The 22,420-nt window shown below is 43.6% G+C and overlaps 1 protein-coding gene across 2 annotated transcripts in view; it reads right to left on the bottom strand.

The window, feature by feature from the left end:
- Window positions 1-5,628: 5,628 nt before the first annotated feature.
- CAPN1 (calpain 1) overlaps window positions 5,629-22,420 on the bottom strand; it is a 65,293-nt gene continuing 48,501 nt past the window's right edge. For both annotated transcript variants that reach the window (XM_060251833.1, XM_060251841.1), the window contains exons 11-22: window positions 21,268-21,443; window positions 20,853-20,864; window positions 18,529-18,740; window positions 17,787-17,826; window positions 14,797-14,862; window positions 14,003-14,060; window positions 13,621-13,685; window positions 11,283-11,351; window positions 9,213-9,291; window positions 7,751-7,867; window positions 6,687-6,745; window positions 5,629-6,522 (exon numbers count right to left, since the gene is read on the bottom strand). In XM_060251833.1, the coding sequence (XP_060107816.1) occupies window positions 6,496-6,522; window positions 6,687-6,745; window positions 7,751-7,867; window positions 9,213-9,291; window positions 11,283-11,351; window positions 13,621-13,685; window positions 14,003-14,060; window positions 14,797-14,862; window positions 17,787-17,826; window positions 18,529-18,740; window positions 20,853-20,864; window positions 21,268-21,443 (980 nt within the window). In that variant the 3' untranslated portion in view covers window positions 5,629-6,495. The remainder of the gene's footprint in view (window positions 6,523-6,686; window positions 6,746-7,750; window positions 7,868-9,212; window positions 9,292-11,282; window positions 11,352-13,620; window positions 13,686-14,002; window positions 14,061-14,796; window positions 14,863-17,786; window positions 17,827-18,528; window positions 18,741-20,852; window positions 20,865-21,267; window positions 21,444-22,420) is intronic.

The following is a 22,420-nucleotide window of genomic DNA, read 5'->3' on the forward strand; positions in this document are numbered from 1 at the left end:
CCCCTTTCGTTTCCCCCCTCCCCCTTGCTTTTTCAGATTTTCCCTCAGCTCATAGGCAAGTAGGCTTATGTAAATATTTTAAATTTGTTTACTGTACTGTCTGGTTTTTAATTCTTGGCTTTCCTTTTTCTCATTCTGTATCTTGTTGGGGGGAAATATCTTTTTTTTATTTATGAGCTATTTTCTTCCTTTGAAGTGCTGCCCTGAAATGGGACCCTGGTACACATAAGCAGAAGACCCCCCAGGTTAATTGTCCAGATAATGCATGTTGGGCCTTATATGTGTAAAGGACACTTTGCAAATTATAGCCCATGCATGGGTACCTATTTAGGTTATGCAATGGCAAGCCACAATAACAGCTAGAATGGTGTACGTTGTGATAAAAACCATTCCTAAAATTCTAAAAATTCAAAACAGGAGCTGATTTTATGAAGTAGTTGCAGGGGGATTGTTATAAACAATGCATAGTCTCCTAGGGTTGCCAAGTCCCCACTGGCTATCAGCTGGAGATGAGGGTGGAAGGGTTGCCAGATCCAGGTTGGGAAATTCGGGGACAAAGACTGAGGAAGACAGGGAACTCAATGAGGTACAAAGCTATAGTGTCCACCATCCAAAGCATCCATTCTCTCCAGGGAAACAGATCTCTGTAGTCTGGAGATGACTAATTCCAGGGCATCCCTATCTCAGATTCTATGGCAGTGATTTGTATTTGAAAACCAGGAATTAATTTATCTGCAAACATTAACTAAGGCATACAATTTCCCTTTAAATGAAACAAAACTGATAGAATCATAGAGTTGGAAAGGATCTCCAGGGTCATCTAGTCCAACTCCTGCACAATGCAGGAAACTCACAAACACCTCCCCCTAAGTTCACAGGATCAGCACTGCTGTCAGATGGCCATCTTGCCTCTGTTTCAAAACCTCCAAAGAAGGGATCCCACCACCTCCCAAGGAAGCCTGCTCTGACAGGAAGTTCTTTGTAATGTTTAGTCAAAAACCTTTCTGATTTAATTTTAACCCATTGGTTCTGGGGCCATAGAGAACTTTAAAAACTTTTTTGTTTAATCTGGTATACCTCCAATAATAGTTATTGGGCCCCCCTTCTAGCGTTGTTTGTTTATATATTTTAATTGAATTTTATAATTTTAAATGTATTTTTTTATTTTATTATGCTCACTGCCTTGTGGATCCGCATTGGGTGGAAAGATGGAATACATTTTTTAAAAAAATGGTATTACTGCAGCACTAAACTCCAAATGTTTGGAGGGTTGTGTACCTTAAAAAATGACATTTTTAAGTATTTCATCTTTCAGAATTGTAACCCAGAAAAGTATCTTTAAAGTGGTTTCTGAATGTTCTAAACTTGTCTCATAAAAGCAGTCAGTGGCTCCTTTTGGATTTAACATGGAATGGAACATTGGACTCGCTGTGAAGGTTCTTGTTAACTTTTCTGGGCTGCCATCAAGGTCTGAGCAACCTGATTGAGAAATCATGTGCAATCAATCTCCATTCTGTCAGATGAAGTAATTTCTGAACCTAGAACTGGCAACCCTAACTAGAGGCCCAGTGCTTCCTGCTCTATTGCTTCTCTTATAGTTTTCTTTCCCACCTGCTACAGCAAACAGGCAAGAGGATCAATGGAGGTTCAAGATGAGAGGTATAACAGCAGCATTTTCTCTTAGCATGATGCTTTTCAGGAGACAGGCACCATGTTCAGGTTGCAGTGAACTGTACTGCTGCTGGCTGAGCTCCCAAGGAGGCATGCACGCATGCTTCGCTGCTGGCGCTACCCAGTGCCATGCTTGTGGCAGCTGCTGCAGTCGGTTGGGTGGTCAGGCAGGTGGAAAGGTGCTGGGGATGGAGGGGAGCTGCAAAGGTGGTGGGAGAAGAAGATGACTGTAGATTTATATCCCGCCCTTCCCTCTGGATCAGAGACTCAGAGCGGCTTACAATCTCTTATATCTCCCCCCACAACAGACACCCTGTAAGGTGGATGGGGCTGAGAGAGCTCTCACAGAAGCTGTGCTTTCATGGACAACTCTATGGCTAACCCAAGGCCATTCCAGCAGCTGCAAGCGGAGGAGTGAGGAATCAAACCCGATTCTCCCAGATAAGAGTCCGCACACTTCACTACTACACCAAACTGGCTCTCTGGCTCTCAAACTGGGAGGGAGAGGGGAAGGGAGGGAGGAAAGGACATGAGTGCTCCATCCAGGTGGCTCTTGAGCTGGGGGAGCCAGTGAGAGGCAAATGGAGCTCTCCAGCTTCCCTGTTCCCAGCCCAAGTGGTGTGGGAGGCAGGAGCCTGCCCCTGTAGCAAGAGGTTGCTCTAGGCAGTGGTCTACTCTTTGGCACTACCCCTGTACTGAACACAGCTAAAAGCTTGATAAAAACTGAATAGCCAAAATCAAGAAGGACCCACACTTCTAAGCTTTAATAACAGCATTTTTATTATTTTGGCAATCAGTTTCTATAATACAAATTAAAAAAAGGGGGGGGGGGACGACAAAAGACAAAAACCAGTAGTACCCAGTTACATCACAAGTGCATAAAATACAATCCCTGATATGGAACTCTCCTTACAATGTTGTTGAAGCAAACCAATCACCAATGTCTCCCTTTGCAATACACTTAGGGAATACAGAAACAAGCCTCAGAGGGGAAAGAAGGGCTTCCAGGCCCCCACAACAGGCAAAGAAGGCTCTACTGCTGCAGTCTTTAGACATAATCTTCCTAAGCTGGGTGTTGTAAGAAGAAAAAAATCTGCCCTTTGGGGCTCCAGTGAGGGATGATCAAGCACTGGGAAGCCTGCAGAAGCTTCCAGAAAGATACTGTAATTATAACAGACTAGGAATAAGTCCTGTAGTGAAGAAAAATACAATGAGTTCTAGAAAGAAGCTCTGGGCAAGTGCCCCCCTACCCTTGCTGTCGTGCCATCCAAGTGAAGGCATTCACTCCCTCCCATCTCAAGGGGAGCTGATCTCTGCCATCGGGAGAGCAGTTGTTATTCTGAGTGATCTCCAGCATCACCCAGAGATTGGCAACAGTGGTTCCCCAAGAAGAAATGGCTGCTTTGGAGGGTAGAGTGTATGGCATTGTACCTGTCTGAGGTCCCACCCCTTCTCAAACCCCACCCTCTTCAGGCTCCTCCCCTTAAATATTAGGAATTTCCTAACCTGGAGTTGGCAACACTATATCCTTCCCTTTATCCACTTTTCTGACTTCAGCTTTCCATTACCTCCCCCCTCCCTGCAGCCTCTACATAGGAAAAGCACATTCTCCACAGTATGTGTGTATGGGGGAAAGCAGCTTACATCATTCTCCTCCCCGTCCTTGATTTGCACAACAATCCTGTGAGGTAGATTCAGCTGAAGTCTGTGACTGACCTGAAATCACCCAGTCAGCTACCACAGCAAGAACCTGGGTCTGGCAGACCCTGCTCTCAAGCCCTAACTTCTATGCCCTCTTCAAACTCCATCACAGAATCTCCAAGAATTTCCCACCAACCTGGAACTGGCAGTCCTAGTCAGGACTGGCCCCAATGAGTTCTCCCTCAGAAGCCTTTAGTGATGCCTTTCAGACCAACACTCTCTCTGGGATAACATTGTTGGTCTTAAGCACAAGACTTCAATCTCTCTCTGTGTCTCACTTTCCCTCCCTATCTCTCTCTCTGTATCTGGTCTGCTGCTCTGACTGTTTCCCTTCCAGAGGAGGACAGGAAGGAGCCCTCAGCCAAGCTTTCTCTGGCTCTTTCCTTCCTCCTCCCTCAGCCAATTGAGGGAAGGGTTTCTCCTCTGTGAAGCAGTGCAACAGGAGGCTCAGACAATGGGAGAGTAGGGAGAGCCAGAAACTGCAAGAACCAAGGTTAGTTGTGTTTACTGACAGAATCAGCTTTGTTGTTGTTGTTCGGTTGCACAGTCGAGTCTGACTCTTTGCGACCCCATGGACAAAGTCATGCTAGGCCCTCCTGTCTTCCAAAGTCCTCCAAAGTCCGCTCAAATTCGTGTGTTACATCAGTAACGCTGCCCAGCCATCTCATCTTTTGCTGTTCCCTTCTTCTTTTGCCTTCTGACTTTCCCAGCATCAGGATCTTCTCCAGTGAGTGCTCCCTTCTCATTTGGTGGCCAAAGTATCTGAGCTTCAGCTTCAGCATCTGACTTTCCAGCATCTGACTTTCCAGTCTGGGTTGATTTCCCTTAGGACTGACTGATTGGATCTTCTTGCAGTCCAAAGGGACTCTCATGATTCTCAAGAATCAACTGTACTGTCTAGCAACAGCCACTTGGGCGGGAGAGAGCAGCAGACTTAACCAATGGCATGCAAGTACTCTTGATTGATGGGCCAAAGGTTGATGTAGCGCACCCCCAACCCATGGGAGATCGTGGTTTTGCCAAGATGAAAGAGCTTTTATATTATCTATTATGATGATGATGATGATGAAGAATGACTCTGATGATATGATACACAGGAAGTTACATGATACCAAACAGTTTACCTTGAAGACTAACCAGGTTATATAGATTGTCTTTCACTTCACTAGCATCTCCAGGGGTTAAAAGATTATTGATCATTTTACATCTGACCCCTATTCATTTTTGGTGGCCTCTTTCTTGAGCCCATTAATCAAAGATGAGAAAAACCTGGTAGTGGATATTGCTCAGTTAAAAACCTCCTTTTCAGCTAACAGAGGAGGAACTATGGCTACTAGTCATGGTGACTGAAGGGAGCTTCCATCTATAGTGGTAGCAATCTCTGAATACCAGTGCTGGGAGGCAGTAGCAGGGAAAGGCCTCTATGCCCTGTTCACCTGGCCCCTGAGGGCAGCTGGTTGGCCACTGTGTGAACAGAATGCTGGACTAAAGGGACCACTGGTCTGAACCAGCAAGATCTAGTTACGTTCTTGTTGCCAGCTGTGATCCCACAACACTCTGGCCACAAGTGCTTTGAATTATTTGTGAGACTAAACTGCATCCTACGTGGATAACTCTGGGGGAAGGAGAAGAACATAAAAAGGAATCTTTTGTCAGTGGTGAGAACCCAAACCTTGAAAGGTACAGACAGGGCTAGTTCAGATTTAACCAGTTCCTCAGAATATCTCTTCAGTGAATCTACAGAGGCATTTCAGCAATAAATTGACCCAGATTCTGTGAAGTGACCCAAATTCTGAAAGTGCCAAAGACACCCTCCCCCCCAGAAATGGATGGTGGCAGAGAAAACACTATACACACCATGGCTCAGACTTTCTCATGTGGACTGAGGACTGGCTACTTGGAACAGGCCTATTCCTAAGAAAAAATTCCCTTCTTTAGACTTCAGGGCTCAAATGTGTGTTGTCAATAGGCGATATACTAGAAGTCTAAATGTGTACAATGAAAAGAAAGTGACTCTGGTACTGGAAGAAAACGTCCTTAGCATCAACATGAAGGTTCAAAATTTAGCAGGCATTTCACTGGCAAAGAGTGAAATAATCCATACAGAAGCTTAAGAGGAGGCAGGAGGAACCAGTGTGGCACAGTGGCCAAGACCTAGCTGATCTTAAGCTTGCCACCTGCTTTCAACCTAGCTCTACCTCACAGGGTAGTTGCAATGGCAACACTGGAAGGGAATATCACATATAATGCCCCAAACTATTTGAAGGAACAGGTGGGATAAAAATAGCTACTAGAAGAATGGCAAAAGGCTTTAGAAAGTTTGGCCTATGGAGCATTTCCAGCATGCATGGCTGTAATTATAGCGTTGGCATGAGCCAAGCTGCTATGGTTGCCAACTGGGAGTGTAGCAAAGCATCTGGGAATATGGTGGAAGACTTGCACCCATCTTTATAAGGACAGAGAGAAGTGCATGTTGGTGGCCAGTTTGGCAGAGGCATGTTTTAAGACATATGCCCGAGAGTCCAGCACGAGACATTTTTTAAAAATGCTTCTTTGGCTATGATCTGACCCTTTCTACACACACTTCTCAAGAACACAGAAATTATGGAAGTCCAGCCAAACCATAACATCAGGGGGGAAAGCACAAAAGAAGTCCATAGAGAGATTGGCCATTGGAGGCCAGCATTGTCCCAGCATGCACTGTTTTGCCCAGTGCTGACAACTCTTGCTCAGAGTTAGCATCCATCAGATTGGCACTGTGATATACTCCTTTAGAAGACAACAAGCCTGCAACCAAGCAATAAGGCCTCTCTGCAGCTCTGGCACTGCACTGTTCTTGACAATGGCTGTAGCTATAGATGATCCAAAACAAAAGGTGGTTTTTCAGGAAGTGGTGAACGTGAAAGGCTTCTAAAGTCACAAGGGACCAGGCACAGTGGTGGGAGCCAAGAGAGTCTACCTGGCACGTGAGGCAAATGATGCTAGGTGGTGTGTGGGGGAAGCTTTGCTGGAAGCAGAGGTGGCATCAAGCAAGAAGCTACCACCTCCTGATGCAAGGCACTTGCAGGTAAGAAACAGGAAGAAGGAAGGCCTGACAGCCGTGCAGGGTTGGCTCTGTCTTCTTCAGGCAAACATGGTCAGCTGTAACCACTGCAGAGGAGAGCGAAAAACTGCCAGTCAACATTGAGAATGCCAGTCTTTATTACAACAGAATTATATACTGACATGCAAGAAGCCCAGCATTTTAATCTCCAGCCCCAGCACCTGAATGTCTAAGAGATTCTTACTTGCTTAGATAAAACAAAACCCATTACCTTAAACAAGTCAAAAGTGACAATTCCATCTTTGTCAGTGTCCAGGGCTTGGAAAAACCCTGGTAAAACAGAAAGAGAGAGAATTAAACTTTAAAAACTCTGGCTGCAGAGTTTCTCTGGGAAGCAAACTGAGATAAGGTCCAAAAACTCCAAAGCCAGAACCCAAAGAACTGTCCAAGGGAGAACCAAGTATTTCTCATTCCCCCATCTCCTCCAGCCATATGGCAAGCCATTTGGAAACTTACAGGAGTTTCAAAAGCAGGATGCAATACAGAGATGATGATGTCTTAAAGCCAAAACACATTCTAAGGGCTAGAACTTGGACATGCAAAAGTTGGACTCTTGATCTGAGAGTTCACTAGCTCTCAGTTTAATTTTGTAAAAGTAGATAGCTAGATCTGCTTCTTTTTTCCATTTACTCATCTGCCTTCAATGGTCCTTTTAGCAGTTCAACCAGTGGCTTGCCCTGCACTTCCATGACATCAGGCCAGCATAGCCAATCAGGACTGCCCAGAGGATTTTTAGGATCTGGTACAAATGTGACATTGGGGCCTCTGCTGCTACTCTCTACTTTTACCCATTTGTATGTGAACAAAACTGGTGGACTGCATGGGAGAATCTTTGTACACACTGACATTATCACTATTGCTGCTCAGATTCTACCTTATTGAGCATGGTTTAGACTCCCTTACTGTTGCTGTATAATAAGCAATACCCTCCCTTGCAGTTCCCCAAGAACTGGTTAACAGCCAGATTAAGAAGGAAAAAATAATATACATAATTTGTTCCAGACTAAAATGTTTATGATCCTGACTTTCCTAAGCTCTTTCAGTAGCACAACTCAATAATCTTCACTTTTAATTCTCTTCCCACAGACATGTCACTATCACATGGAATAATCTGTATCAAAATATGTTGCACATGCCCCATGACATGAACCACCTTTGCTTGGGTGTGAAGGCAGAACTGCTGTACCAAGAGTGGTGGTCCAAATGCCACCATGAATTTGCTTGATAGATGGTGCAAGCTAAAGAAAAGAAACCCCCTAAGAAAACAGCACTCACGGAACATGGTTTCAAGCCGCACTATGCAGCAAACAAAATTGTCAAAGTCGATGGCCAAATCTGGCTCAGAATAGCGGGTGATGATCAGCTCATACAGCTTCTTGTTGAGCTTGAAGCCTGCCAAGACACACACAATGAAGATGTATTTAGTCAAGAAACCAAACTACTTAAAAATATCAGAATCTTCTTCTTTGCAATCACATATTCAGAAAGCAGAAAAGCTGGACTCAAGTCCACCTTAGAGAGCGACAAGATTTCTGGAGTGTAACCTTTTGAGAGTCAAATTCCCTTCATCAGAGTTTTGATTCTTGAAAGGCTATACCTCAAAAATCTTGTAGGTTTGTAAGGTGCTACTGGACTTGAATCTAGCTGCTCTACTGCAGACCAACACAGCTACCCTCTGAAAGAAATCAAAAAGTTATACACTTGAAAAGCCAATACTTAGGGGGGAAAGGATGCTGTCTCACACATAATGTGGCAGCTGCTCTTTCTCAGTCTCCCACAGTTTGGGGTTACATGACTGAGGTGACCATGTAGGTCTTTCCCACATGATCAGCCTCACCTGTTTGGCTGCATCATTCATACATAGTCCTTGCTATAAGGAATCCCACAGTGGCACACAAGATTTTTTTAAAAAACCCACTCATATTGAGGAAAAGTCACTAAGCATGAATGAGTGGGAGGTGGGCAGAGATGACCTATGAGACTCAATCCTCAGGAGTTCTCCTGAGTGATTCCCCAGTTCAGAACAGAAGCTGCACAGGTAGCATTCATTTCAGTGAGGTTTGTGCTCAAAAGATGGAGGAGGAGGAGGAAGAGGAAAAGAATGTATACTCCACCCTTCACTCGGAGTCTCAGAGTGGCTTGCAGTCTCCTTCTCTTCCCTACAACGGACCCTCCTGTGAGGTAAGTGGAGTGAGAGAGCTCTTGAGAGAACTGCTCTTGAAGACAAGGGCTCTGAGAGAACTTGTGACTGACCCAGCTGCACAAGGAAGAGTGGGGAATCAAACCCAGTTCTCCCAGATTAGAATCTATGCTCTTAACCACTACAACAAACTGGCTCTCCCAGTGGATAGGCTGGGGACACTGGATTTTCTACCTTAGGCACCAGAAAGGCATTTTGTTGGCTTTGGGTTAAAAAAAAAAAAGAAAAGTGAAATATGTCGGCCCAAAGAAGATTCCAAGATACTGTTAGTTGGGGAGGAGATCAGAAAAAGATCCACTTTTACCTTATTTCTCTTGCACCTGTTAGGATCTGTTTGCTTAGAAATTATCAGACAAGACCCCCCTCCCCCTTCCGATTCCTTGTCCCTGCTACCAAGTAGGGTCAGAGCTAACTGGGCATCTCAAGTTTGAAAAGTGATAGGTTTTTAATTCTGCTTGGGTTTTTTTTTTCCAAATTGCCCTGTTTTGGTTGTAAAGCAATGTAGGAACTAAATAAAAGAAAAAGGAGAAACATCACCTGCAGACTCCAGAGCCATCCGCATCTCATAAGCACTCATGCTTCCTGACTTATCAAGGTCAAACTTCCTGAAGACCGCCTTAAAATTAAAGAAGAAAGATATCAAAACTAAACAAAGAATCCAGCCTCTCAGAACTCAGGGCATCCTTAAGCAGCTTCCGCAACGCATCAAGAGTTTGCCGCTCTTTTTGAGTGCTTGTAAGAGAAGAGGAAGCCACAAGAATGTGTGCATGTGTGTGGACCCTCTGTCCTTAGTGGGCCAAAACTGAGGCCCACCTCATATGTTACCAGTAAAATATAGTGCCACTTCCTTTGCCTGACTAGTATGTTCTGGGTTGTCAAAGATGACCTGCCTGAGTCTGAGAAATTTGTTCCTCTGTCTCTGACCAGAGACCCCAGAATAAACTCCTCGATGTAATGTAGCCAACTTAATCTTGGGCTTGGCCCAGCAACTCACAATGTAACTTAGAATAAAACAATTTTATTCATGATGGTAAAGAAAGATTTAAAAAGCCATATATTTGGGTGGGTAATTCAATCACACTAAGAGAACTATCTAAATATATTTATAAATCTCAGCAGTGTAGGAACCTTAGTTCCTAGCAAGCAGTGAACCATCATATAGATGTAGCATAAGGCAAAGTAGATAACATGGACAGGAGCAGGGAGATGGAAAGAGGGTAAGGACTGTGGGCTTACCAGCATAGACTATTTTATTGAAAAGTACGTCACAGGGTTCCTGATTACAATGTTCCCTCTAATTCCCCCCCCCCACACACACACACACTGAGTGGAGCAGTTCATATCCTGATTCGAATATAACTGCTGTAATCTGAAAATGGTTAATGGGCAATGCAAAATCCTGCACGGCTCCAGATTGCTCCTGAACTGGGCTTCCTGTGCTAATGCATGGCCACTCACATGTACAGCTTAGAGCAGGGGTAGGGAACAGTGGCTCTCCAGATGTTTTTGTCTACAACTCCCATCAGCCCCAGCTAGCATGGCCAATGGCTAGGGCTGATGGGAGTTGTAGGCAAAAAACATCTGGAGAACCAACGTTCCCTACCTCTGCCTTAAAGGAAACACTGCTCCTGACCCTCTTCAGCCAATTCTGCTCTCTCAAGAAGATTCTGAATGAAAGCAATCTCTCTTCCCCTTGCAACCCTATCCAGATGAATTGAGTGAGATAATTAGCAAGGCTTAAGAAACATCCTTGAACAACTAACTGTGGGGAAAATGAGGACACCTGTTGCTAATGAACCAGAAGGGAAATAATTGGATGAAGAGTGAATGTGGCTTCAGGGAAGCAACAGTCATGCATATGGGTAAACTATGAGGCCAAGTAAGAGATGAGTATAGTGTCATGTCCAAAACCCTGATCACATGTTATTCTCATTATGTGACAAATAGCCATTTGTAAATGCCTGCTGCAAATTCTGGACTTTCTTTCACAGACAGACACAGAAATCTGAAGGAGTTTTGTAGAGGGCCTGCCTCCCTTTCTCCACACACTGTTTATCTCTGCTTATGTTTCCTTAGGAACTAATTGCTGCTCCTCTTTCCCCCTTCCATCCCCTTAGAGGGAGAGAGAGAGAGAGAGTCCGATAGACAGATAGAAGGGGATAGGTGGCTGGTCAGTGGCTCTCTGGCAACCTCCAGAATTATCAGCAGTCAGGACTTGGCTTAACACATGGCTATTTTTGATGTGATGAATGGAGTCAAAATCTCAGAGACTGAGCTCCAGCTGGATGGTGTGGATTCTACCACTCTACTGAGCAAAGTCTGAAGCCCTCATCCAGACTCAAGAGCCAAATCGAACAGCTGCTTAAAGTTCCTGAGATTAGAAGGTTGAATCATCATGTTTTTATCTCTTTTCCTTTTGCGTCTTTATCTGATTTTTAAAAATTCTGGTGGTAAGTGTATGCAATTTTTGGCAACTCAGTCATTGTATAGTGATTTTTATATTCTTTTAATAGAAAAGTAGCATAGGAATGCTGTAAACAATGAGTGATGTAAACAATTCAGTCAGTCAATTGGCAGCCATTTCTTCTGCAGGTAAACTTTGCTTACCAAATAGTCCTTAATTTTGGTCCAGAGGATGTTGAACTCTACAAGTCCAAGTTTCCCATTCCCATCTCTCTGTTCAAGGAGGCTGCTGTTAAGGAGACACTCTTGTTGGAATACCACATGTCCCCGTTGACCCTTTCTCCCCAAAGAACCTTGCCAGATCTGAAGAACTGTACATGTAGTTTCATGTGCCAAAAGCAGGCCTTGGATTTCCTCAAAGAGCAGCCCCTTCCCACCATCCCAATTGTGCAACATGGCAAATAACGTCTGAAAGTGAGGTCAGCTATTGGGAGCGGTCTGGTTTAGGGGAGAAAGTCTGCATTCTGCCCCATCATAGCTGTGGGGATTGGTTTAAGAATAGAAAGAGGGCCACTGAAGTGTCATGGCTGGGATACAAGTTAAATAAATAAACCTAGAGCGTTTTCGCACTGACCTTACTCGGGAGTGTCGTCCCTCTTCACTGCGCAGCGTCTGCGCGGATTTCGCACTAATTGCTCCGCGGAACCCAGAAGAGCCGCGGCTTTTGCGTCGCAAATGTAAACTGGCCAAAAAGCAGTTTACATTTGCGATGCAAAAGCTGCGGGACTTTGCGGCTCTTCCGGGTTCTGCGGAGCAATTAGTGCAAAATCCGCGCAGACGCTGCGCGGTGAAGAGGGACGTCGCTCTCAAGTAAGGTCAGTGCAAAAACGCTCCTAGATCTTACAAGATTGTTACAAAGACTGAGACCATAATGATTCTATGTGCCACCAGCACAAGGTGCTGGTGGAAGCAGATTTATTTCCTGTCTCATGCCTCTCCCCCATCTGCTGCCTGAGTCACAACAAGGTGATGCTGCAAGTTAGGGACCCATATGGACATAAATCCACACAACATAGCTGCACCAAGGAGGGGAAAAGTGGGCAAAATCACCCCTCCTCCTGTCTTTTCCACCAGCAGCACTTTAGCTGGCTGTTCCATATACACTGACACGAGAGGCAAAGGAACAGTTTTATTCATTTTCTCCTCTAGCTTTTCATCCATGTAGGTCCCTCAATCCTCAGTGTTTATGATGCTCACAGGTGGGGCTGCTGGAGGAATGGAGACGGTGGGAAAGATCTGCCTCACTAACACTTTCTACTGGCACTGCATAGGAGCCACATAAACATGTAAAGAGCTTGGTATACCATGTTTATGGCTGGTGCAATGAAAACTGGTAAGAGTACTTGCCACAAGTGTTATTGTTGCAAATGAGATGCATTTCATGGTGTAAAGGATTTTAATGGGGAAAAAACTCTTTATATAAGAAAATACAAGAAGGGAAGAGTGTACAGAAAAAATGTATTGACCATGCAAAAGAGTTTATCTTAAAAATATATGTGAACTTTCCGCCCCCCTCTTTCTAAATAAGTTTTAAGGGTAAGGAATTACTTTTTTAGTAGAAGTACGAATTTGTCAGTGGTTAATATTTTCAATCAGGAGCCCTGTGGCACAGGGTGGTAAGCTGCAGTACTGCAGTCCAAGCTCTGTTCACAACCTGAGTTTGATCCCAGCGGAAGCTGGGTTCAGGTAGCTGGCTCTTGGTTGACTCAGCCTTCCGTCCTTCCGAGGTCAGTGAAATAAGTACCCAGCTTGCTGGAGGGAAAGTGTAGATGACTGGGGAAGGCAATGGCAAACTACCCCATAAAAAGTCTGCCAAGAAAATGTGATGATGTGACATCAGTAACAACTCAGTGCTTGCACAGGGGACTATCTTTACCTAAATATTTTCAATAATGGTTGACTGGTTTACTGCACTCCATAAAGAACTGGAATTTGTAAGTGAGAAATGGAATGTCTATTCTTTCTCTTTTTAAAATATGGGCTTATTGACAACTTAAAAAATATTTTCCATCAAAATGTATTCACCTGTCCCCAGAGCTTCCATGAACAACTGCTAACCATTTAAAGGAAGTTGTAGAAGCCATTATTTTAAAGGAGATCCACAGACACACAGGTGGCTAGAAAAGTCTCCGTTCTTTCAGATAATTTGGAATCAACTTAGTGGCCAACAGATATTAAAATCCTCCTTCCTGGGAGCATAACACAAACATTCTAACTGCTATAGGCCAAAAAGGTCATGTGAAATCATCAAGGAATTTTTGAGGTGGGTTCTTGAGATGGCCAGTTACTGCCTCAACACACCACATGTGCATGAGTTTTGATAAATGAATATGCCACATGAAAACAGGTATCTCAAAGCAACGGCTGTATTATCTATCTAGACTACACATCAGAAAGTTTTGTAGAAATGTGCAGTATTATAATTATCATCAACAACAGTATTGCTATTATTACTGTTAACCAAACCACAGAAGAAGGATACATCCATGAGATTCACCATACTCCGGCAGGACTCTATGCTGAAACCTTTTGTCCGAAGGTCTTTATCTGCAATTTCAAGCAAATGAGTATGTGTAGCACTTGCTTTTTCTTATCATTTTTGCAAGGAATGTGTTGGCAGCCAGTATGATGTCAGGAAAGCACAATACTATACTGGGAAGAAGTACAGAGCTGCATGTGCAGACACTGAACAGAAAACCTTCCCTGCAGCTCTGACACTGGACAATCCCCACATCAGGGATCCTGCTTGGAGTCTCAGGAATCCCTGCAATATGCAAGCCATTCTCCTGCACAAATCCTAATGATGATGGACATTAATTCATTTACCATAAAAGGAGGGGACAGGGGAAGAGGTGTGGGCTTACGTTTGCCCATGATCCTGTTGAGGATGGTCTGCAGTTCACGAACGCTGATTTCCATATCCTGGAAGAAAAGGCATAGGAAAAGGTGGTGTGGGGGGAGACACCCAGCATTTTATACAGAGAGATTTAAAATCCAATTGATCATTCTAATCCTATCCCATAAAGCTGCACAAAAGATGACCGCTTCTATCACAAACTGCTATAAATTGCCTGCTTTCCCTACTCCATACCCCCTTTTGCCTCCCCAGGGTGGGGCAACACAGGGATCATCACACCAAAGTTATAATTTTCCTGAGCTGATCAGTAAGTCAAAGCATAAGAATCTGTGGCTAACACCATGCCCTATAGAACAAAGCGGTTGGGCTGATAATATTTTTTCCCAAGTGTTTCTCCTTTTCCTTGGTTTCTCCCTTTAAGCATTTTCCTCTTTGTTAACAACAGCCTTACATTTACACCCTCCTCCTCACTAAAGCAAACTTCAGAGAATGGTGGAAGACAGAAGGGCTTGGCGTGATTTTGTACATGGGGTTGCAAAGAGTCGGACTTGACTGTGCAAATGAACAACAGCAACAACCTCACTAAAAGTTTAACTGAAAGTGTTTAATTGTTTAACGTAGGGGTGTGGCTAAGAATGAGCTACAAATCCAGCAATCCTTGGTTTGAATCTCACTTGTTACTAGAAGGCCTTAGATAAACCTCACAGCCTCAGTACCTCTATCTGATCTGTAATATGGAAAGGAATTCACATCTTCCAAAGTTCTCCCCAAGTCCCCTTTGCTGTTATTCTGCACACTTACTGCTCCAGCCAGCTGCCTGAAGAGATGCTTGAAATTTTCATCAATTTCTCCTTCCGAAAGCACTTTCTGGAGGAGCAAGAAGAAGTAAAAATCAATATGCAGAGAGATCAGGGTTGCATTTGGCAGAAGTATTAAATTGCCAGGCTCATGGCCCCCTGGATGCTTCAGGCAGAAAGAAATCTCTCTGACCACTACTACAGGAGCACCCTTGCCCTCCAGTTAGCAGCCACAGCAAGCTGGGGGCCTACAAAACCAAGGGAAGCAGGAAAGGGATATGACTGAGTCTATTTGCACAGTCAAAGAAGCCCCATCAAGTAGAATGGAGAGACAGACAGATCTGACGTACAGGGCATAGCTCCGCTGCACAGATCATCTGATAAGACTGAACACCAAAAATCAATTCAAGTGTCATCAGTAAATACTATCAGCGTATGCAGTAAATTCAGACTGGCAAGGGAGATGCTTCCCTCACATAATGTGCAGTTAACTTTAGAAATTCACTATCATACCATGTGACTAGCATAAATGGCTTTAATGTATTTAGTGTACTTTTAGTTATTCTAAAAATAGCATGAAGAAAAGGTTTATTAATAATCATTTGCAGCTATTATTACATGGGACTTCTATGTTCATAAGCAGTGGAGAAACACAACAAGGGAAAGCCATCACTTTTGTACCTTTCTTGTGAGCTTCTGGGAGGCATCTGCCTAGCTGCAGAAGACTTTTGCCGCCCTGAGCCACTAGCCGCCCTGAGCCACTTGTGGGAAGGGGGGGATATAAATCCCAAATAAATAAATAAAAAAATAAATAAACTTTTGGTCTAATACAACAAGGCACTGCTTAGGTACTTTCATGGAGTATGGATGCACAAGTGACTGTGAAAGCTTAATGCAACCTCTGAATTCATGGGAACAGTCATTGCTTTCCTGTTCTGTTTTGAGTCTCTAGCTAGCTTCTGATGGGGGGGGGGTGTGTGTGGATAATAGAATACATGGACCTCAGTCTGATTTGGAAAGATACATCCCATTTTCTCATGTCCTGGCTGCCCCAGGACATGAGCACCATAGCTTCAAGTCAAAATGGCCTCCATGATGTTTTGGAATTTTTTCCATTTGTAATCCCAACAAAAAGGTCTCTGCAACTTTATTAAATTCATATCCCAAGATCTTAGAAATCTCTTGTTGAATCATCTGCCAATACTTTTTCACTCTTTCACAAGTCCACCACATAAGGTAGAAAGAACCTTAATGTTTTTTACATTTCCAACACCTGTCTGGCATCTTTTTATTCATCTTTGCCAACTTTTTAGGAGTCATATACCATCTGTACATCATCTAAAAATTATTTTCTTTAATACTCTAACATGTTGAGAGTTTCATAGAGTTCTTCCACAAATATTCCCATGTATCCATCTGTATTTCTTTATTCACATTAATTGCCCACTTAATCATTTGCAATTTCACTACTTCATCTTCCTTAGACCATTTTAAAAGCAACATAGATTTTCGATATTAATTTTTCATTATCTCCAAGCAGAACTTTTTCCATTTCTGTTTGTTCTCCTCTTATTCCTTCAGTTTTAAGATCACTTCCACCAAACTCTTTATTTGTTGCATTTGAAACCAATCATATTTATAATTCAACTCCTCAGCAGTTTTCAACTCTATTTTACCGCTTTGTATTTTTAATTGCTGATTGTATGACATCCATTTTCCCTCTCCTGACACAGCTGTTATTTTTATTACTTCTGCTGGCACTATCCATAATGGTTTTCTCTCATCCCCATATTTCTTATACTTCATCCAGATATTTAGCAAATTATTTCTTATATAATGGTGAGAGAAAAAACCATCCATCTTTTTCTTCCCATAGTACATATAAGCGTGCCAGCCAAATTTATTTCCATGACCTTCCAACGTTAAAAGTTTTTTATTCAATAGCGTCACCCAATCTTTTATCCACACTAAACAAACTGCTTCATGATATAGTCTTAGATCTGGTAATTGAAACCCTCCTCTTTCTTTCGCGTCTATTAGGACTTTCATTTTAATCCTTGGTTTCTTTCCAGCCCATATAAATTCTGAAATCTTTTTTTGCCACTTATTAAACTGTTTACTGTCTTTCACAATTGGAATAGTTTGGAACAGATACATTATTCTCGGCAAAATGTTCATCTTAATTGCAGCTGTTCTCCCAAGCAATGACAAATTAAGCTTGTTCCACTTTATCATATCTTCATCCATTTTACGCCATAACTTTTCATAGTTATTTTTGAACAAATCAATGTTCTTCATTGTTATGTCCACACCCAAATATTTTATTTTAGAGGTAACTTTACATCCTGTTAACCTCTGCAGTTCCTTTTGTTTATTTACTTGCATATTTTTACATAAAAGTACTTACTCTCAGCTGCTAGGACATTGTATGCGCAGTTGTGGAAGCAAGAAAAAATACCAGAGAAATGGAATTGGATTGTAAAAGTTGTGACATGGAGTGAAATGGACAAGTTAACAAGAACCTTAAGAGACTATGATTTAGAAGTATTTAAGATGGAGTGGAAAAAGTTCAGAAGTTACGTAGAAAAAGAGTGGGGAAAAAAAGGACATTGGACAATTTTTGATAATGATTAAGTGTAAGAGGGAGGAGGATATTAATTTTGGTTCTTAGTAATTAAGGGTACCTTTAATATTAATTTTTTAAGTTTAGTACACCAGCGGGGGTCAAGTAATGGGGGTAGGGGTGGGTAGAATGTAATATATGGAATAGAGGGAAAAATTAGTTATTAATGATGTAAGAAATTGATTATGCTACCATATGTTACTAATAAATTGTTTGAAACATCAAAATGGCCTCCATGTTGTGAAAACAGGGCACTACTATAGATGGGATCTGCTTGGAATGCCTAAACTGAAAAAGATTTCCCATTAACTCCAAAATACAAATCTAAGCCTCTTGCTTAGAACAGGGTTTTGCTGGAACACATTTCTTACCTCATCTGGCAGTGTAGCCTGGATCTGATCATCCATTTCCCTAAAGAAGAAGAATGCATCAATCAAAAAGATCTCAGTCCAGAAATGCAAAGCTGTGCAGAACAATACACAAATGTGAGTAAATATTGCAGGACCTAACAAAGGGGAAAATCCAAAACCTAAAGTTAGAAAGAAAGGGGGAGAAAAGTTAGAGGGTCTTTCAACAGATCTCCCCTGGGAATTCATGAGGCGAGTGTTCCTCAGCATGAGCAGAATGTACCATTCTTGCCAGAAAGGAATGCTAGTCAACCACAATTAAATTAACAGAAGCTGCTTAGATTTCATTTATTTCACTGAGGCTTGTGCACAAGAAGATCCCAGTAGCTTGAACCTTGCATTATTTAGTGGAGGGGGGTGGATTCTGAGTTTCTGCCTTAGGCACCAAAAATGCATTTTGCTGGCTCTGGGTTCAAAAGAAGAAAATAGGTGACATTGTATGAGATAAAAGATACCAAAATACTGTTAGGTGGGGAAGGGATCAAAAAGGAAATGAGATCCACTTTCCCATTAGTTCTCTTGCACTTGTTAGGATCTGTTCCCTTCTTAGCTATTGGCAGATGATCTGCCCTCCCCACTTCCAATTTCTTGGCCCTGTTCCCAGGAAGGGTCTATGGACCAACTGCATGTCTGTAGCCACAGCAAGGCATTTTAATTCTGTTACAGTTTTTTGTAAGTCACCCGACCCTGGGAATTGTTGACTTACACTGTCCCAGCTTTCTTCTCAGAGAAGACCCGGAGCACAAAGTCTCCCTCCTTGTTAGGCTCAAAGGTGGAAGGCACCACAATGTACTCGCCCGGCGGCAGCTTGAAACGCGTGCTGACTTCGCGCAAGTTGATGAACTGCTCTGATCGGGCTCGGGAGGAGTTTGACAGGAAGAAGTCTCGCTTCAGGTGGACTGAGGACTGACCCACATACTGGCAGAGAGAAAGAAGGGACAGACTGAAGTGCTTTATCTGTTTACCCTCCCCACATGAGCTTTTGACACTGTAAGTAATCTGCATATTTCCAGCATAATACAGTGGATGGTGGGTCAGACTTACACCAGAAAGACATAGATATAAATCATAGATTTACTCTCAGCCATGAGAGCTGAGTGGCTTTCTTGGATAATGACTGCTCTCTCCCAATCTACATTACCTCTCAAAGGTTGATCTGAGAACAAAACTGGGGACTATACAACAACTGTGTACATCATTGTCATGGTGATTCAGGAGGGAGGACAGGGAAGCCCAAAGAAGTACAGCCCTGCTTCCGCAGCCCCCCTGCAGCCATTTGGCTGTTGCTTGCCCTGACTCAGTAGCCTCACACTTTCAACAAGTAGCTGTCACCATTTTGTTGTTGTTGTTCAGTCCTGTCACTTAAATATCTTAAGGAGAATCTGATAGACTCACTTCTGCCTCTCTCTGTCTCACACATGCACAAGCTGCTCATTCAGCTATAGATGGGACCTGTTTCAACTGAGAGTCTGGGTAGTTTTTTTACACCCAAGTGATCTGGGAACAAACCAGGCTCTCTTCAGTAAAAACAAGATTAACTTTGTGTAGATTCAAGTGGGCAGCCGTGTTGGTCTGGAGCAAAAGAACAAAGTTTGAGTCCAGCAGCACCTTGAAGACCAATAAAGTTTAATTCTGGGTATAAGCTTTCATGTGCATGCACACTTCTTCAGATTATTTCTGTAACAAAGGAAGGATTTAACTTGTGTGAAGATGCAAAACAGAGATAAAACACCTAATGCATTCTAAGCTAACGCACCCTAACTAAACTAGTTCCATAGCTTAATGGTTTTCTACAGATCATGAGACAAGGCAGCCCGCGAAGGGCCTGTCCCACAAGGGACACCTCTTCCTTTGCTTACTCCTGGGAAAGGCAATAGTAGCCTCCCCTTCAAGACTTTCTGACTCAGATGGCCAGGCCGGGCCTGGCAGAACAAAAGTATGAAGTTCATGGAGGCAAGATTACCATTCCTGGATATGTTCTGCTATCTCTCTGCTTCCCATTTATACTCATGTTGAACTGAAGATGCCAGTTGATCTCATAGTCTACACATGCATGTGATATGTTTGTTTATTTTTGTGTTAAAATATAAATACTCGGAACATTTGCAGTCTATGTCAAGAAAGTTGTCTGGTTTGTTTCCAGAAACTTTTGCCCTTTTGGGCTGTTAGACAGCACAACCAACTTTGTACTGAATGTTAGCTCTGAAAGTTCTTTTGCTTAGTGATCTTTCCACATGCACAGTCAACCAAACAGGATGTCGATACTTTCACACTTGTTTCTAAGAAAGGCAGTGTGGAAGTCATGTGACTACAGGCCTAGGGATTTCAGATCATGCTCCTAAGCAGTATAATGGCTTTTCTTGTACTTTCATATGGCACTTTCAATCTATGTAGCAATCCGTTGCAGGTGGATTTTGCAATTTCACACAGTTAAGTGGATTCTGAAAGAGGATCAAAACGCATTCTCCAGCGTGTCTGGTTAATGGTTAAAGCAAGCAATTAATATGCCTGCTTGTTCAGGAAATGCATGCGGAAACTGACTAAATCAGTTATTTAAACTAGATATTTGTTCTTGGCATTTTAAATCTTTGTACCATGTCGAATGGTGTAATGATCAATGAACTGTGAAGCTAAGTAATTCCATGTTTAAATCCCATAAACTCTTTTTAGGCAAACATCTCTCTCTCTTAATCTCAGCCTCCAGCCCCACCCCCACCCCAGTATAGTGATATTTGCAGCCCTCATAGCCCAGGCTAGCCTGGTCATGTCAGAACTTGAAAACTAAGCAGGATTGGTAATTAATCTTTTAAACAATTTGCAATAACACAGTAGTCTGAAGTACTATATAAATTGATATTATTAACTTTTCAGTCCTACTCAATCTCTTTTTTAAAAACTGGGGACACTGGATGTTGAACCTATTTTGCATGCAAAGCAGGTTCTCTACCACTGATCTGTGAGCTCCCCTCCACCTATTTTGTAGGTGATCCACTTCCTTGAGGCACTGGGAGTTGTTTTTTGTATACATACCTCAGGAGGTACCTACAGAGGAGAAGAAGAGAAGAAAGAACAGTAAGCTACACAGGCAAGAGAATCAGCACTAGTCCAAATCATTATAAGAGAAGTTCCCTGCTGGATCAAACCAATAGTCCATCTAGCTGAGCATCCTGTTTCCCACAGTGGCCATCAGGCGCCCCACAGGAGAGGTACAGAGGGCAGTGCATCTATCTGCTGCTGCCCCCCAAAAATGACCTTCACAGATATACTGCTCCTGAACATTCAGTTATTTTGGCTAATCAGCACTGATGGACTTGTCTAGTCTGCTTTTAATATATATGTCTAGCCTGCTTCTAAACTGGTAGCCATCATAACCACAGTGAATTCCACAAGTTAGTCACACATTCTTTTTTGATTCCAAGATTATCAAAACAGCTTTAGCGGTTACCTCATAGACTGCAAAGCCAATGGTCTCCATGTCTTTCCCAATTCGCCTCTCCTTGCGCCGGTGTTTCTGCATCAGTGCCAAAAGGAAACTGCACCCTGATTCTCTCCTTCCATCATCGTCATCATCATCCATCTCTTCGAGACGGATTTTAAACTGGGGGTTAATCCAGAATGTAGCTAAAGGAGAAAGCAAAAGAGAGAGATGGGTTGAAGACTCATCGAAGAACCAGAAAGATACCCAAGGGTCACTGAGTCCAAACACCTAACCCCAAGACCTTGTGAGGCTTTCAGTTAAAGCAATTTACAGCACAATCCGGGGGGGGGGCAGAAAGACTTTTGGGAGCAAACGAGCCACTACGTGGAAGCAGGAAGGGTTTGTGCCGACGTACGACTGGCGCCGCCACAGTGAAGAGGAGTTATGTGGGCGGGGGGCCGCCCGAGCGCCGCTCCGCCCGAGGGCAGCGGTGCCTGAGGGCTGTGCCCGAGTGTGGGCGGAAGTGAGGTGGAGCGCGGCGTTCAGGCAGAGGAGGGGGTGAAGTTGGGGGCGCGGCCAGGCTTAGGCGGCTTCCTGAGCAGTTTGGCCCATGACACCCCCCCCCCGAGAGACTCAACATTACGCCTGCAAAAATAGCGGCGTGTCCCATAGGCACTTGTTGAAACCAAAAACAAAAGTTGCCTCCACCGCTGCAGAAGCTCGCAAACCCCTTTGGGAGCGGCGTGATTGCCTCACCAATCCCCTCGCGTATCAGCCTGGCGAGCCCCCTCCCCGGTGCCCAATTGCACCTCTCCTTTTTCCTAGAAATACTTCCACTCTGCCTTGCCCAACTCAGTTGTTAGGGACATTTCCGCATGGCGGGAAGCTCTGCTGGTGAGCTCCCGGCCATACAGACTTAGAGTGAGGGACAGGCAGGCATGTTGGTGATGGGTTTTGCACCGTGCAGTTGTTTTGACAGTATCTTTGACTTGCGAGGGGGAGAGAGAGGTCTCTCCCCTGGGGCTAACTGCTCTTGTTTCCAGGTCTCCACAGGTTCCGGGCTCCCAGAGGCACTGCATGCGAGGACTGTCACCCAAGTTTCACTGTCCCACTCTCGACCGCTCAGTGTGCGAGCATCTCTGGCACTTGAACCTGGCAGTGAGCTCCAGCAGGGGGCATT

The sequence above is a fragment of the Heteronotia binoei genome, chromosome 1 (genome assembly GCF_032191835.1).
Source record: "Heteronotia binoei isolate CCM8104 ecotype False Entrance Well chromosome 1, APGP_CSIRO_Hbin_v1, whole genome shotgun sequence".
Lineage (NCBI taxonomy): Eukaryota > Metazoa > Chordata > Lepidosauria > Squamata > Gekkonidae > Heteronotia > Heteronotia binoei.